This window comes from Hippocampus guttulatus, chromosome 17, assembly GCF_054856545.1.
Source record: "Hippocampus guttulatus isolate MCC_2025c chromosome 17, RoL_Hgut_1.0, whole genome shotgun sequence".
Lineage (NCBI taxonomy): Eukaryota > Metazoa > Chordata > Actinopteri > Syngnathiformes > Syngnathidae > Hippocampus > Hippocampus guttulatus.
In genome coordinates this window covers 7,771,890-7,788,519 of record NC_141277.1, presented here as the reverse complement: position 1 = coordinate 7,788,519, position 16,630 = coordinate 7,771,890, and the positions used below count along the sequence as shown (strand labels likewise).

The 16,630-nt window shown below is 47.9% G+C and overlaps 2 protein-coding genes across 6 annotated transcripts; both read left to right on the top strand.

The window, feature by feature from the left end:
- The first annotated feature begins 330 nt into the window (after nt 1–330).
- marveld2a (MARVEL domain containing 2a) lies at nt 331–9,636 on the top strand. Of its 4 annotated transcripts, XM_086134932.1 has the most exons (11): nt 331–448; nt 5,226–5,275; nt 5,367–5,464; nt 5,863–6,098; nt 6,376–7,109; nt 7,738–7,958; nt 8,119–8,154; nt 8,236–8,396; nt 8,529–8,700; nt 8,771–8,821; nt 8,919–9,636. In XM_086134932.1, the coding sequence occupies exons 4-11, from the start codon at nt 5,881–5,883 to the stop codon at nt 9,036–9,038; spliced, it is 1,713 nt and encodes a 570-aa protein (XP_085991058.1). In that variant the 5' UTR covers nt 331–448; nt 5,226–5,275; nt 5,367–5,464; nt 5,863–5,880; the 3' UTR covers nt 9,039–9,636. The 4 variants fall into 4 exon arrangements, with proteins under 4 accessions (XP_085991058.1, XP_085991059.1, XP_085991057.1 ...); XM_086134933.1 differs by lacking the exon at nt 5,367–5,464; XM_086134931.1 differs by lacking the exon at nt 5,367–5,464 and having other exon boundaries at nt 5,226–5,308.
- Nucleotides 9,637–9,994: 358 nt separating this feature from the next.
- oclna (occludin a) lies at nt 9,995–16,388 on the top strand. 2 transcript variants are annotated; one of them, XM_086134936.1, is made up of 9 exons: nt 9,995–10,486; nt 11,379–11,447; nt 11,666–12,320; nt 12,734–12,901; nt 13,722–13,861; nt 14,121–14,273; nt 14,349–14,520; nt 15,453–15,494; nt 15,718–16,388. In XM_086134936.1, exons 2-9 carry the CDS (start codon nt 11,398–11,400, stop codon nt 15,814–15,816), a joined length of 1,479 nt encoding a protein of 492 aa, XP_085991062.1. In that variant the 5' UTR covers nt 9,995–10,486; nt 11,379–11,397; the 3' UTR covers nt 15,817–16,388. The 2 variants fall into 2 exon arrangements, with proteins under 2 accessions (XP_085991062.1, XP_085991061.1); XM_086134935.1 differs by having other exon boundaries at nt 11,374–11,447.
- Nucleotides 16,389–16,630: the final 242 nt, after the last annotated feature.

Genomic DNA, 16,630 nt, shown 5'->3' with positions numbered 1-16,630 from the left:
CACTTACATTCGGGCAGCATCCCAGGATTAGCTTCCGATTTACAGATATTTTAACAGTAAATTAACAAAACACACCCTCTTCGTCACTGTACTTAAATCGATTTTGTTTGTGCTTGGATGTTATTTGTATCACTGCATTGTGTATCTTTGTAAGGGTATTTCTGGTGAATGAAACTTTTTTTTTTAACATTTTCCCAAATTACCTGTTCTGACCACCAACTGTGAAAGTGCAGTGAATGAACCAAATATAGATCTATATATAAAACAAAGAAAAACAAATTTCCGGTGAATGAAACAAGTACACTGTGGCGCGGTTGTGGTGACGTCAAAGGGATGGTCAGGTAGTTTCGCGTGGGGGCGGAAATTAGCTACGGTGTTGCGCCGTCTACTTTCTGTCATGAAGAAGAGCAGCAGGAGGAGAAAAAAGAGACAAGAGGACAACAACACGGTAGGCCAACTTTGAACCAGTGAATACCGATGAGCTTCGGTTCGTTATCGGGCGAAAAGCAAAAATTGACGACGAAAGTGAACCGAGCTAGCCAGGAAGTGCACCTCGAGCCGAGGGAACCGGTCCAACTGGACAATATTCGAAAAGAACGACTTCAGCATTCAAGTGGTTTTACTTTACGTTAAGTTTGGCGATGTTTTCACGCAGTTCTCTTGTGTTAACGTAACTTGTTGCTGTAACGTCGTCAGGCCTGCACACAACTTGTGTTGATCTACTTTGTCGTTTTTTTCTGTCGCGCGTGAACACCTTGCATAAATTATGTGCACATAATTTAAACTTTAGTTGCAATATACTTAACCCATTCAAATTTTTAAAATTATTAATCATCGTTGTCTTTCCTTGGATTACGGACGTTTTACTTTTTTAATGTACATTCTTAGAAAATATTTGGAAATGTAAATTTTGTCATAATTTATCGTCCAAATGTTTCAAAAGCCTCTCCGTGAGCCGTCACCTTACCGTGGTGGAGGGGTTTGTGTGTCCCAATGATCCTAGGAGCTAAGTTGTCTGGGGCTTTATGCCCCTGGCAGGGTCACCCATGGCAAACAGGTCCTAGGTGAGGGACCAGACAAAGCACGGCTCACAAAGCCCCTTATGAGAGATAAAATCGATGGCACTCAGTTTCCCTTGCCCGGACGCGGGTCACCGGGGCCCCCCTCTGGAGCCAGGCCTGGAGGTGGGGCTCGTTGGCAAGCGCCTGGTGCTCAGCCCGAAGAGGCAACGTGGGTCCCCCTTCTCATGGTCTCACCACCCGTGGGAGGGGTCAAAGGGGTCGGGTGCAATGCGAGCTGGGCGGCAGCCAAAGGCGGGGACCCTGGCGGTCCGATCCTCGGCTGCAGAAGCTAGCTCTTGGGACATGGAATGTCACCTCTCTGGCAGGGAAGGAGCCTGAGCTGGTGTGTGAGGTAGAGAAGTTCCGACTGGATATAGTCGGACTTGCCTCCACACACGGCCTGGGTTCTGGTACCAGTTCTCTCGAGAGGGGTTGGACTCTCTTCCACTCTGGAGTTGCTCAAGGTGAGAGGCGCAGAGCAGGTGTGGGCATACTCATTGCCCCCCGGCTCAGTGCCTGTACATTGGGGTTCACACCGGTAGACGAGAGGGTTGCTTCCCTCCGCCTTCGGGTGGGGGGACGGGTCCTGACTGTTGTTTGTGCATATGCACCAAACGGCAGCTCAGCATACCCACCCTTTTTGGAGTCCTTGGAGGGTGTGCTGGAGAGTACTCCTGCTGGGGACTCCCTTGTTCTGCTGGGGGACTTCAATGCTCACGTGGGCAATGACAGTGAGACCTGGAGGGGCGTGATTGGGAGGAACGGCCCCCCCGATCAGAACTCGAGTGGTGTTTTGTTATTGGACTTCTGTGCTCGTCACGGACTGTCCATAACGAACACCTTGTTCAAACATAAGGGTGTCCATATGTGCACTTGGCACCAGGACACCCTGGGCCGTAGTTCGATGATCGACCTTGTGGTTGTATCATCGGATTTGCGGCCGCATGTTTTGGACACTCGGGTGAAGAGAGGGGCGGAGCTGTCAACTGATCACCACCTGGTGGTGAGTAGGCTCCGATGGTGGGGGAAGATGCCGGTCCGTCCTGGCAGACCCAAACGTATTGTGAGGGTTTGTTGGGAGCGTCTGGCGGAATCCCCTGTCAGAAGGAGTTTCAACTCCCACCTCCGACAGAGCTTTTCCCATGTTCCGGGGGAGACGGGGGACATTGAGTCCGAGTGGACCATGTTCCGTGCCTCTATTGTTGAGGCGGCCAATCTGAGTTGTGGCCGTAAGGTGGTTGGTGCCTGTCGTGGCGGCAACCCTCGTACTCGCTGGTGGACACCAGCAGTAAGGGATGCCGTCAAGCTGAAGAAGGAGTCCTATCGAGCCTTTATGGCCTGTGGGACCCCAGAGGCAGCTGACGGGTATCGACTGGCCAAGCGGAACGCAGCTTCGGTGGTCGCCGAGGCAAAAACCCGAGCGTGGGAAGAGTTCGGTGAGGCCATGGAAGCCGACTTCCGGACGGCTTCGAGGAAATTCTGGTCCACCATCCGACGTCTCAGGAGGGGGAAGCAGTGCACCACTAACACTGTGTACAGTGGGGATGGGGCACTGCTGACTTCGACTCGGGACGTTGTGAACCGGTGGGCAGTGTACTTCGAAGACCTCCTCAACTCCACCAACACGTCTTCCTTGGAGGAAGCAGAGTCTGAGGACCCTGAGGTGAGCTCTCCTATCTCTGTGGTTGAAGTCACCGATGTGGTTAAAAAGCTCCTCGGTGGCAGGGCCCCAGGGGTGGATGAGATCCGCCCGGAGTTCCTCAAGGCTCTGGATGTTGTGGGGCTGTCCTGGTTGACACGCCTCTGCAACATCGCGTGGTCAACGGGGAGAGTGCCTCTGGATTGGCAGACCGGGGTGGTAGTCCCTCTTTTTAAAAAGGGGAACCGGAGGGTGTGTTCCAACTACAGAGGGATCACACTCCTCAGCCTCCCTGGTAAGGTCTATTCAGGGGTGCTGGAGAGGAGGGTCCGTCAGGAAGTCGAGCCTCAGATTGAGGAGGAGCAGTGTGGTTTTCGTCCCGGCCGTGGAACAGTGGACCAGCTCTACACCCTTAGCAGGGTCCTCGAGGGTATGTGGGAATTCGCCCAACCAGTCTACATGTGTTTTGTGGACTTGGAGAAGGCGTTTGACCGTGTCCCTCGGGGAGTTCTGTGGGGGGTGCTTCGTGGGTATGGGGTACCGAACCCCCTGATACGGGCTATTCGGTCACTATACCACCGATGTCAGAGTTTGGTTCGCATTGCCGGCAGTAAGTCGGAATCGTTTCCAGTGAGGGTAGGACTCCGCCAAGGCTGCCCTTTGTCGCCGATTCTGTTCATAATCTTTATGGACAGAATTTCTAGGCGCAGCCGAAGCGTTGAGGGCGTCCGTTTTGGTGGCCTCAGTATTGCATCCCTGCTTTTTGCAGATGATGTGCTGCTGTTGGCTCCTTCAAACGGGGCTCTCCAACTCTCACTGGAGCGTTTCGCAGCCGAGTGTGAAGCGGTTGGGATGAAAATCAGCACCTCCAAATCTGAAACCATGGTCCTCAGTCGGAAAAGGGTGGAGTGCCCCCTCCGGGTCGGGGGAGAGATCTTGCCCCAAGTGGAGGAGTTTTAAGTATCTTGGGGTCTTGTTCACGAGTGAGGGCAGGAGGGAGCGAGAGATCGACAGGCGGATCGGTGCAGCGTCTGCTGTGATGCGGACGTTGTATCGGTCTGTCGTGGTGAAGAAGGAGCTGAGCCAAAGGGCGAAGCTCTCAATTTACCGGTCGATCTACGTTCCAACCCTCATCTATGGTCACGAGCTATGGGTCGTGACCGAAAGAACGAGATCCCGGATACAAGCGGCCGAAATGAGTTTTCTCCGCAGGGTGTCCGGGCTCTCCCTTAGAGATAAGGTGAGAAGCTCGGTCATCCGGGAGGGGCTCAGAGTCGAGCCGCTTCTCCTCCACATCGAGAGGAGCCAGATGAGGTGGCTTGGGCATCTGATTCGGATGCCTCCTGAACGCCTCCCTAGTGAGGTGTTCCGGGCATGTCCCACCGGGAGGAGACCCCGGGGAAGACCCAGGACACGCTGGAGTGACTATGTCACCCAGCTGGCCTGGGAACGCCTCGGGATCCCCCGGGGAGAGCTGGAAGAAGTAGCTAGGGAGAGGGAAGTCTGGGCTTCCCTGCTAAAGCTGTTGCCCCCGCGACCCGGCCCCGGATAAGCGGTAGAAGATGGATGGATGGATGGATGTTTCAAAAGAATGCGTTCGGGGACCTCTTGAAAATGTCGTAAAAGTCTCCACCCCTCGCTATATGTGTACTGTATTTTAATCATGATATGGCTTCCTCGTTGTCTATATTTTTATTATTGCTATTTTACGTATTCATTCACGAATTACAATCCTTAATTGTAACTCGTGAAAACAACGTATGTCATAATTTATCGTCCGTAGGTCTCAAAATTATGCATTTGTGAAGCACGTAAACATTGCTGACCCTCATACATGAAATCATCTAAATAAATCATTTTGGTTTCCTCATTATTTTTTAAAATATATATCCGCATGTTTGTCTCTGTACCACTTTATTTACATTTAATAGTACTGTTATTTCATGTAGTGTATATAATGTACTGTGATATCCCTTGCACTAGCTAATATGTATAATTTGCATGCTAATTTATTCACATCAATAAACTTTTTTTATTTCTTTAGAGGATGTGTTTTTATTGACCATGTATCTGTGTAGCATGCTTATGACGATGTTACTAATGTAAACCATTTTAGTACTAATCCCAAAGATATCACAAGTCAATCACGGCCCCTCTTACTGTTGTGTGAATGATGTCTTCTTAGTTATTAAACATTTAAAGTGGCTTTTATTTACTTAGTTCTAGACTGGAAACCCGAGCTGAGCGATTAATCGACTTTATTGATTCATTCAAGTTTATTTCTCAAATATTGACACTTTCATAGTTGAACGCATGTCTCTGCTGATGGACACTGCTTACACTAACAACATGGCGGCCAACAGTGTTGATATTAATTTGGTTATTGTATTTATTGTTTAGCCACTTTTTCCAGGCCCCTAGCGACTTCGCCACCCCCCCCCAAAAAAAAAAAAAACGAGCATCCACGAGAGCCAATCAAGACGGGTCAGGAAGTGCTGATTGTTGTTGTGCTGTTTGTGTTTCAGGAGCTAATTGGCGTCACGCAAACGAACTTGGCCCGCGGCAGGCGGTCAATGTAAGTGGTGACGAGTGACTGCGTGTCAGCGAGGTATTGAACAGAATTTCCTATTTTTTGTTTTTGTTTTTTTGCAACTCCTCCTCATTAGCTGCCCTTCTGATTGGCTGATCACTGTGCATCCCCCCGCCACCACCTGCTGGCCGGGAGACGCACTGTGGATGATGGCTAGAGCATGAAGGATTCTGGGTAACTTCTGGTTTCTCGCTCGTGCATTCTGACACGTTGTCTTCTGCTGCGACTTTTGGCTTTGTGGTGGTGGTGTCGCTCAGCCACGTCGGTGCAAACATAGACATCGAGTATACAGCTAATATAAAAAGTCCACACACCCTTGTTCAGAAAAAAAACCCATTTGATGTCTATGAGTGTAACCACATTTGACTTGGCTGATTTCTTGCGAATGTCGTTTAGTCTTTGTGCGTATATTTGCGTGTGTGTCTGTGGGTGTTTGTTTTCATCACTTTTTGTGTTTCCATTTGTGACTGCATTTTTTTGTGTGCGTACATTTGTGAGTGCATGTCCACGTGTGTGTGTGTGTCAATATTCATTTGTGTGAACTAAGAAGTTTGTGTGTGTGTGTGTGTCAGGGCCCCCCCATCATCCTGATGTTCCATGGTGACGAGTACCTGGGCCGCGCTGAGCATGACCGCCAGGCGCCTCACTACGACCAGGTCCCGCCGGGCACGTTGCCCCAGGACAACTCCTATGAGCTTCAGCCTCTGAGCTCCCAGCCGGCAACATACTTCGCCCGCAGCGCCGACCCACTCCCGCCGCCGCCTCTGCCCAACCAGCCTCCCATCGGACCCGACTACCCCAGCGACGGGTACGCTTGTCATAAAATGAATAAAAGCGGAATTTACCAAATCACGGGTTGCCCCTGTTTGTCACTCACCAGGCCTGGCGTCGCCTTTACAAGCAAAACACTCTCAATCAGATATTGTAATATAGATTGTTAGAATGACGACTTCTAGTGGACAAAAGTAATACCTGCACCTCACATGTCTGTGACTGGATTCAATCAGGCAAAATCTACTTAGCTGCAGCTACATCATTTGTGTAAATAAAAACTCATTGTTTGAATTTCCTGTTTGCAACCGTAGTGAGGGGCCCCCCACTGAGCAGGATCTGGACCCGGCCCTGGACATCAAACCGGTGCACCGCTTCATCCCCGACTCGTGGAAGAACTTCTTCCGAGCCAGCGACCGCAGCAGCAAAAAGGGGGCGTGGCCCGACCCCTCTGTGGCGTCATGTAACAACAACAACAGCACCAGCGAGGGTCTGCGCTGCTCGCCCCCCCATACGCCGTCCGTCCCCGGGTCCTACCGGGACCCTTATGGAGGCTCGGCCGGCAGCTACAATTCGGGCAAGGAGCTTCTGGACCTGGGCGAGTCGGCTTCGGGCCGCACGTACCGCACCGGGCTGACCTACAGCGAGCGTGTGGAGGAGTACCACCAGCGCTACGCCTACATGAAGTCCTGGGCGGGGCTGCTGAGGATTCTGGGATGCGTGGAGCTGCTGCTGGGCGCCGCCGTCTTTGCCTGCGTCTGCGCTTACATCCACAAGGACAACGAGTGGTTCAACATGTTCGGCTACTCATCTCCAGGCGGGGCCTACGGCGGCGGCTTCTACGGCGCCGGCACGGGTGCCACCACCTACACGGGTCCCAAGACGCCCTTTGTGCTGGTGGTGGCGGGCCTGGCGTGGCTGGTGACCATCATCATGCTGGTGTTGGGCATGACCATGTACTACCGCACCATCCTGCTGGACTCCACCTGGTGGCCGCTGACGGAGTTCATCATCAACTTGGCGCTCGCCTTGCTCTACATGGCCGCAGGTACGATGCGGGTGAAAAAACTCTAACCCAAATTCACATCACTGATTAATTGGCCGAGTCATTTAAAATGTATATAGCTGTATATTTTGTAACATCCCGCGAATAACTAATTTTCTTGCAAAAAAATATATATACTGTATATATTTTAATTTACCACAAACGGGCTACTTAAACTTCTCAAAACTAAAACAAAACATACAATCGGAGCCTCCAACAAAGCTCACTCTCATCTCTTGCTGTTATGCTGCATATGTTCCAATGGAGCTCAGTGCTGCCCTGGAGTGTTGTGGCCCAACATGGTACATCACTCTTTGTATACAACTCGATTCGCACTTGCCTCTTCACTATCAAACAGCCTTCCATCAATTTTCTAATACGCTTATCCTCACAAGGGCGTCCTGGAGCCTATCGCAGGTGTCTTCGGGCAGTAGGCGGAGCACACCCTGAACCGGTTGCCAGCCAATCGCAGAGCACACATAGACAAACAACCATTCACGCTCATAATCACAACCAGGGACAATTTAGAGTGTTGAATCTGCTTGCCATGCATGTTTTTGGAATGTGGGAGGAAACCAGAGTACCCCGGAGAAAACCCACGCAGGCACTGTTTTTTTTCTTTTTTGCGCAGGCATCGTCTACGTGCGCGACACCACCCGCGGGGGCCTGTGCTCCTACCCCGTGTTCAACAACGGCATGAGCGGCGCCTTCTGCAGGACGGAGGCCGGACAGACGGCCGCCATCATCTTCCTTTTCCTCACCCTGGTCATCTACCTGATCAGCGCCGGCGTCAGCCTCAAGCTGTGGCGCCACGAAGCGGCGCGCAGATACCGCCAGAGCAACGCGCAGGAGGTCCCAGCCACATCATTTCCAAATTTAGCCTGCCTCCCAAAATGTCAATTTCAACCCCGATTCAAACTCGAACTCGAAACCTTCATTTTAAATCCCCAGCCTCGGTTCAAACCCAAATGTGAAGCGCTAACATCACTTTTTTTTTTAAATCATCTTTCAGATGCGGCAGTCCGAGTTTGGAGCAGCACAGTCACTGGTGAGCATCCCTCCTGTCGACAAGAAGCCAAGCCACGATTTGGCTGGCCGTTTGAATCTCACTGATATCATTCTTCAATAGCTGGTACCCACTGGCGCTCCGGCAGGCATCAAAACCCCCCGTCAGGAATCGTCCCTGGTGTCCGTCCAGGATGCGCCCATCGCCGTTGCCCCCCAAGTCCTGCAGGGGGCGATACCGTCCGGGCACATTCCCAAACCGGTTATTGTTCCGGATTACATTGCGTGAGTGCTTTGAAACTCTCATGTCAAGTCAGCGCTGAAGCGTCACGATTTTTGGATCACTTTCGTGTAGCTGGATAAATCCCCGAGTCCCTATCAAGATGCTAACCATGGCGCGTGTGTCTCTGCAAACAGGAAGTACCCGACCATCCGCACGGACGAGGAGCGCGACCAGTACCGCGCCGTGTTCAACGACCAGTACGCCGAGTACAAAGAGCTGCACGCCGATGTGCAGGCCGCCTGCAAGAAATTTGACGAGATGGACGGCATGATGCGGAACCTCCCGCAGCAGGCCAGCAGCCAGATGGTGACTTCACCTGACGTCATTCCACTTCCTGTTTTTGCCACGCCTCCAACTTCTTCCTTCTCTTTTCCAGGAAGCCGATCGCATCAACAGAATCCTTCAGGAGTTCCAGAGGAAGAAAAACGTGAGTGTGTCCTTTTGTCGTGTTCTCGTCACCTCCCCTTGAGGAGGCCTTGTGGATTTTGCTGCAATTGGCCAATTTTTTTGGGGGGAACCCGCAGGACCCGACCTTCCTGGAGAAGAAGGAACGCTGTGACTACCTGAAGAACAAGCTGTCACACATCAAGCAGAAGATTCAGGAGTACGACAAAGTCATGGAGTGGAACGATGGCCACGACTAAAGGATGCAAAAGTCCACTTGGGGGTGTGCAAGCGTCCGGTGGAGCTGAATATACCAAACATCTGGAATATCTTCAGGCTGCCCCTTGTTCCCTGTCTTTTACATTTTGTTCTACCATTTCACACCTTTGAAAACACTAATTTCTCAGTGGTTTGTAGTGTTGTCTGCTCATGTTGATGTGCACGCGGGTGTTGCTTTGTTTTGTCCTCACATATGGGATGCTGCGTGAACACCTTTGAAACGTGCTGAATGGTTACTCCACTCATTAAAAACAGGCTCAAACGATGGGAAAAGCCACTTGAATCATGCTGCACGCCATCATTCCGCATGGTTTTAATGATAAACTTGTGAAAACATACTAAATGATGGGTACGCTCATTTAAGCATGCTAAAATGATTTAAATATGATGAAATGAAGTGACTTTACTTTCATGAAATATCTAATATGACATCAAATGCTGTTTTTAAAAAATTTTTTATCACTTACTCTACAAATGCCATCATGTGATTCTTTTCTGTCCTGGATACGAAGCTAATGTTTCTTTTTTTTTTATACGTGATGTAAGGAGTCTTAACACTGAATAAACCAAATGAGACAAGTCTGTTTTGATCATTTCATGACATACAGCATATTACTGAACGACATAGCTGTTCATATTGAGTGTAAAGTATGCAAGATTACCTTCTATACTTGAAGTTTTATCAATAACATTACTTTCCCAGAAAAAAAATCCTATATTAGTCCACCACACGTTTCACTTATCTGAAATAAGCAACGTAAGTGCACCCTAGCGATAAAAGTAATTCATCTTGCTATTAAATGTTTTACATTCGTGTTGTGTTGGGCATTACTGTCAGTACCACCCTCTACCAGTAGAAGGCACCAATGTGTAAGAGACTGGGAGCACACTACGAAGAAGCTGAGAGAGTGAGATGTTATGTTTGTGAGACTAAAGGGTATTTTATATGAACCGTCTCTTAAAGTCATTACCGCATGGTAAATTGCTGTAACTATCTAAAAGATTCAATGAGGTTAAACTCCAACATTAAATGTTGATTTAGTTTCATGAAATATTTGTTTTTTCACTTAAATACTAATAAACCTGTAAATTTCGTAAGTCTTAAAATTAGTAAAAACATAGTCAAGTCATTTAAAAAAAGAAACAAGTTGTGCATTTTCGGTCATTTTCAACATGTTTAACTTAAAGGCGCGTGGAAAAGGAATTTTAAGAATTTTCTTGTGAGCATATTACTTCCGTTTATGGCATTTCTTTTTTCCATGAACTCAGCATTTCCGATTAGGTAAACTGATACCTGTGAGTAGGCGCGGCCAGGCTGCTACCTGGTTAAGGTGTGGTTGCTGGCTTTTTTTTTTGTGTGTGTTTTGTGTTTCCTCTGTGTGTATTTCACTTCGAGGAAACATCAACCCACCGACGGACGAAGTTTCAGGTGAGCGCCTCGAACTCTTTCTTTACTACTTTCACTTTGGTGTCTTTGGAATGAAGCTTTTATGAATAGTTTTTATGCCGTAAACATTTGCGGTTTCAATTGTGTTGTTGTAGTCGATAGATCAAAAAGCTTCCCCTGTATTTTTTTTTTCTGTTGAACTGGTGTGATTTAAGCGACTATCTGTGGAAATAGTTGTAATATGAGCACAAATATTTTTCATGACATATATTGTCTTGAAAAAATATACACTTATACTGTTTTGCTGTAGCTACAGCGTTTTTTTTTTTAATGTTGTTATGTCGTTGATCATGTCGAATTAACCTCATTTAATATCTGGTAACACCCACACAAATACATGTTTTGTTTGTTTTGTTTAATTAAAGTAAATGTGTTTGTGCGCTAATTTATATACAGTCTCAAATGCTGTGCCTGTTGATTGACGTGATTGCGGGCATTTTCTGATTGTGGGCATTTTTTACATACCTAATAAAGTTAGCATGATGCTCACCTTGTTTTTGTGTGGCAATGTTGTAAGAGTCACTAGTCATCTAGTCTTTGCTGGATGCCTAATTGAGATGATAAATTCTGATCTATTTTCTTTTTTATTATTATTATTATTTTAGAATGTCCCACGCTGTTTCGATTTGTGCTTTACAACAAAACATGGTAATGGGCTAGTTTCAGTTGTGGAAAACAAATGTACTGGAACTGTTCTCCTTGTTTTGAATAATGTCTTGTTTGATTCTGCTACAATCGCATCAAAACTGGAAACTGAATTGTACTTCAAAGACATCCCGCCTCGCTTTACTTCAGCTAAAATTCAATAGTTTTAGAATTGTGGGGATGTTATCAACGCTATTTGATTGTTTTTAAATTATATTTTGAAGCACAGAAAGTCCAGCGCAGCAGCGATGTCCAGCAGGCCCAACGGGAGTCCACCTCCCTACGAGTCCGATGGCTAGTAAGTCCAAACCGCTTTACAAATCATTTTCGTCTAATGTGAGAAATGGGCGACGAACCGAAGAACGTCACTTTGAGGAAACAAAATGAATACTCTTCCCAAAGCTGTTTATTTGTCACTCCCATTGGAGTTTGACTGTAAAACCGACACGTCAAACAAAATTACATGATGTTTTTAAACGCCAAAATGTTGAACCAAAATGATCCTCCTGCCCGCAGCAACGCACCGCACCAGCCGGCGTACTCGTACTACCCAGATGACGAGTTCCAGCACTTCTACCGCTGGACGTCCCCGCCGGGCGTGCTGAAGATCATGGCCATCATCGTCATCGTGCTGTGCGTGGCCATCTTCGCCTGCGTGGCCTCCACCCTGGCCTGGGATTCCCAGGGGGCGCTGTCGGGCTTCGGCGGCATCGGCGGCTCCTACAGCGGGAGCTACCCGGGAAGTTACGGCGGCGGGAGCAACTACGGCTCCTTCGGGGGCGGCGCCTACGCACCCGGCAACAACTACGGCTACGGCGGCCTCGGCGGCAACTATAACGACCCGCGCTCGGCGAAAGGCTTCATCATTGCCATGGCGGCCATCACCTTCATCGCCGCGCTGGCCATCTTCATCATCCTGGTTTCTCACCAGAGGATCTCTGAGAGCAGGAAGTTCTTCCTGGCCGTCATCATCATCTGCGCCATCTTGGCCCTGCTGATGCTGATCGCCGCCATTGTGTACCTGATGGCCGTCAACCCCATGGCGCAGTCGCAAGGCTCGGCCTACGGCAGCCAGATCGCCGGTCTGTGTGCGCAATACCAGCGGCCGCAGGTGACGGGGGCCTTCGTCAACCAGTACCTGTACCACTACTGCGTTGTGGAGCCACAAGAGGTGCGCACCGCTCATTCTTGTTTTCGTAGTTTGTGCTTTCGGGCTGTTATGGTTGATTTTCAGAATTTTCTCAAAGTCGGAACTATACTTACCAATAAGTCATCCGACGGCTCCCACGGCACTCACCACTCCAGGCCCCACATTTGTAACGCCACACACCCTCAGAGTATAATCTAAAAATCGGCTTCCGAAGTGGTGCTTTTGTCAAGGTGCTGGGAGTTATGAACAGTTGCTTTGCACACAAAAACTTTCAGCCATATGCTAGCCCACAAAAATCATGTCAGGAAAAGACGACTAAAACATCAGAACTTTATTTGAGGTAAATGAAAGGCACCTAAAAGGTCACACTTGTGAAACCACATTTTCTGTTTATTTTGGTTTTCCTTCATGTGTTTTGTGTGCGTATCCGGCAGGCCATCGCGGTGGTGTTTGGCTTCCTGGTGGCGGTCGCCCTCATTATCATGCTGGTGTTTGCTCTGAAGACGCGTAAGAAGATCGGCGAGTTTGGCAAGAGCAACATCTTGTGGAAGCGCGTCAAGGTGCTGGAGGACGCCGAACCGCCGCAGGACGTCGAGGCCTGGGTCAGCAAAATCTTTCATCTGACATCATCGTTAATATTCATTTCATTGACAAAAAAAACAAAACAATGACACTATATAGGCACGCATTTAAATGCAGTCGGGAGGCTTTTGTGGAAAACGCAAATTGGTGCGATATCCCCGCATATTCAAGAATTTTTTTAGGGGGGGGTTAAAATACTTGTTTTTTTTCTCCCCCAGGGCCATTTTAATGGGTTCCAATTATACGCGGATTTTCTCTGTTTGCGGGCCGCCCCGTTCTGTTGTGGAAGTATCGTTTTAATGTGAGGTGTTATGGTGCAGAGGAAGTGCAGAAAAGTGTGTGTAAAGCGATCTTTGAAGCGGTTGGACCAGTTTGGCGGCTCTCAGCGTGCAAAGAAGGGGGGGGGGGATAGGACGGGGTGTTTGGGGGAGGTTGGAAGGCTGCCGGTGTTGGTTTCAAGGCGTGTCGCCGTGGTGACACAAATAGTTTCACTCTCATAATGTCACATTCTCAAGGGGGGGGGGGGTCATTCACTAACACACGCACGTAGGAAGATCTAACACACACGTTGGAAAAAGGCACGCGGGTTTTGTTGTTTTCTTGGAGGTCGCAAGAGCTGACGTGACGGGTCTGCGCATGCTTGTCATTCTAGCGCGGCAAGCCTCTTTTTTTTTTTTTTTAAACCCCGCGGGGGAAAAAATGCCTAACACAAAAGTCAATGATCTTTCCTCAGTCATTTAAAAATATTTTGAGTTAACAAAAAAAAAAAAAGGATTTTTGACGAAGAAAGTAGCGACTTTGCACGTCTGTTGTTGTGGTAACGCGAGGCCTTGTCGACAGGTGAACGACGTGTCGATGCCACCCAATGAATTTCACATGGCCGAGGTACCGGAGAAGCTGCGCAGCTCGCGGAGTCACCTGGACAACGACGACGACCGCAGCACCAACTACAGCAAACCTGTCTACGGCTACACGCCACCGTCAGTCCGCATTTCACGAACCGTCCACGCTGACGTTCACCCACACGCGTGACTTCATATCGCTCGCAATGATGTTGATTGGAATGATGATGTCATAGAGTGAAACGCGTCCAACGCTGAGTCATTCGTACTCGACAAAACAAATTTACGTGTGATTGTTTCACAAATGTGTTATGGTGTGTGTTCATTTATTTTCATCATCATCATCATCACCATTGTCATTATTCTAATCCCGTGTGCAATTTTGTGCGTGTGCCAGTCCGGTGGAGGACGAGCAGCCGGTTCGTAACGGCATTCCTTACGGCGTCAACTCGGACGTTCCCGGCAGAGCCAACAGGAGGCGCGCGGACCCCGACGCCGATTACGCCTCTTCGGGAGACGAGCTGGATGACGACGATGCCGACTTCTACAGGTGGATGCGCGCCCACGCGGCATTGCGCGCGTAGCCGGATGGCGCGCCGTTTTAACGGCTATTTGTCTTCCTCAGCGAGTTCCCGCCCATCCCCAACGAGCAGCAACGGAACGAGTACAAGCGAGAGTTCGACCGCAATCACCACGAGTACAAAGACCTCCAGGCCGAGCTGGACGCCGTCAACAAAAAACTCAGCGACGTCAACCGAGAACTGGATGAGCTGCGGGAGGGGAGCCCACAGTACCTGGTCAGCATCGTACACCGTTCACCACATTTCATCGCAAAGAACACGCCAAAAATCACGTCTCGGCGATAACTCAGCCATTTTTTTTTCCAAAATGGCCGATTTAGTGTCAGTTTTGTCACTTTCAGGGCTCTTTGAAAATTCAGCCCTCAGACGATTTCACTTTGCAACATGAAATTCAGTAGACAAGGTCTATCATGAGGAGAGCCTCAAGAAGCCAGGCTCGAAAAGACTCAGGGAGCCAGTTTGACTTGGCGACATGAAATTTAGTCGTCATGTCTATCTTGAGAAGGCCCACAAAAAAGCCTCAAGAAGCCATGCTTGAAAAGACATAGGACGTCTACAATTTATTTAAAATTTACCCTTTACGTATCAATTCTGTCATTTTGGGGACTTCTTTTGAATATTTTGTGAAATTCAGCCCCCAAAACCAGTTTCACTTAGTAACCTGAAATTTAGTCAACATGTCTATCATGAGGAGAGCCACAAAAAAGCCTCAAGAAGCCATGCTCGAAAAGACTCAGGAAGCCAGTTTGACTTGGCAACATGAAATTTGGTTGTCATGTCTATCTTGAGAAGACTCACAAAAAATAGGAAGTCTACAATTGTTTACATTTGCCCTTTATGTATCAATTTTGTCATTTTGGGGACTTCTTTTGAATATTTTGGGAAATTCAGCCCCCAAAACAAGTTTCACTTCGCAACCTGAAATTTAGTCAACATGTCGATCATGAGGAGAGCCACAAAAAAGCCTCAAGAAACCATGCTCGAAAAGAGACAAGAAATTGACCGTTTAGTTTTTTTTAAGCTGCCATTTTAGGCTCATTTCAAGGTGCCGTTCAAAGAGTACATGTTGCCCAAGAGATCCTCGAGGTCAAACTCCCGCACATAGAAATATAATGATAATAATAATAAAATGATGTGTTTTACGCCAGGATGCCCTGGACGAGTACGACCGAATCAAGGACATGAAAAAGGTGAGTCAGTGTTTTATCTGTTAGAGGAGCGGTTGTCAAACAATGCATAAAGTTAAATACAACTGAACTGTACAAAACAAATATGGCGTCTTGGATTCCACAAAAAACGTAAGCCACTGCCATATTATGCCACAGTTGAAACATTTAATTCCGCGATTTCTTCAGGTACAACTAGAAGGAGCACACCGTGACTCTTTGTGCGTTTGTTGCGTTGTGTTTGCAGTCATCAGATTATCGCGCCAAAAAGAGGCGCAGCAAATACCTGAAAGCCAAACTCAACCACATCAAAAAAATGGTCAGCGACTACGACCGCAGAGCCTGAGATGCGGCGGTGCGCTTCGGACGTCGTCGCCATCAGCCGAGCCCGTGGCGTCGTCATCCTCAGCCGACCGTGTGATGTCATCAGAACAAAATTTTGGATGGTGAGTGCGAGCTGTCGACCGTGGTCGGAACCGACAGCCCAAGTCTTACTGCCTGCTATGAACTCTTTTTATCCCAAAAGCACAACAAGCTAAGTTTAAGTATTTGTAACTTTTTTTGCATGAAACTTTATTTGTATTTTCTCAACTCTGTTCATGTGTATGCTTATTTGTAATAATTTGCATGAATTTTACCCGGTCTTTTTCTTATCTCAACTCAGTTCATGTGTATCAAGTGGGCTGTTTTTTAACTAAGTGCTTTTACTCTGGTCTCTGTGTTACTTTTTAATTTTTTATATGACAATAAAATGTCCACTAGATGTACTTTATTTACTGAAGTTTTTCCGCTAGGTAGCAGCATTTGGCGGTAGTTGGCTCCGAATAAGAATGTTAAGATTTTAATGGTGAAATGTTGAGAAAATATGGTACTTGTCATGATAAAATAAATACAGCAGCACATCATGCAAACATCTGATCTCTTGTTCGAGAGTTATCTTGTAAAGTAGACCAAATTATGATCGATGAAATATTGGACACTAAACATTAAAATAAAGTGAGCCGGGAGTGTAAATGCTAAAGGTGATGTTATTGTTTTCAGAAAGTTTCCGTGTATTATGATCCACCTCATTCAACTTTGGAAGGAAATCAGATTAATTTGAATATTTTCTCGACCAAGAAGTCTGAGTTGATTTAATATGATTTTTCATTGGATTGTCT

Bases quoted from the DNA above. Each gene is read 5' to 3' on its own strand.
- marveld2a (XM_086134933.1), top strand. From the start codon at position 5,881: ATGTTCCATGGTGACGAGTACCTGGGCCGCGCTGAGCATGACCGCCAG. The intron at 7,110-7,737 runs GTACGATGCGGG...TTTTTTGCGCAG, and splicing joins CTTGCTCTACATGGCCGCAG to GCATCGTCTACGTGCGCGAC. The intron at 8,701-8,770 runs GTGACTTCACCT...TCTCTTTTCCAG, and splicing joins AGCAGGCCAGCAGCCAGATG to GAAGCCGATCGCATCAACAG.
- oclna (XM_086134936.1), top strand. From the start codon at position 11,398: ATGTCCAGCAGGCCCAACGGGAGTCCACCTCCCTACGAGTCCGATGGC. The intron at 12,902-13,721 runs GTCAGCAAAATC...CCTTGTCGACAG, and splicing joins CGCAGGACGTCGAGGCCTGG to GTGAACGACGTGTCGATGCC. The intron at 14,521-15,452 runs GTCAGCATCGTA...GTTTTACGCCAG, and splicing joins AGGGGAGCCCACAGTACCTG to GATGCCCTGGACGAGTACGA.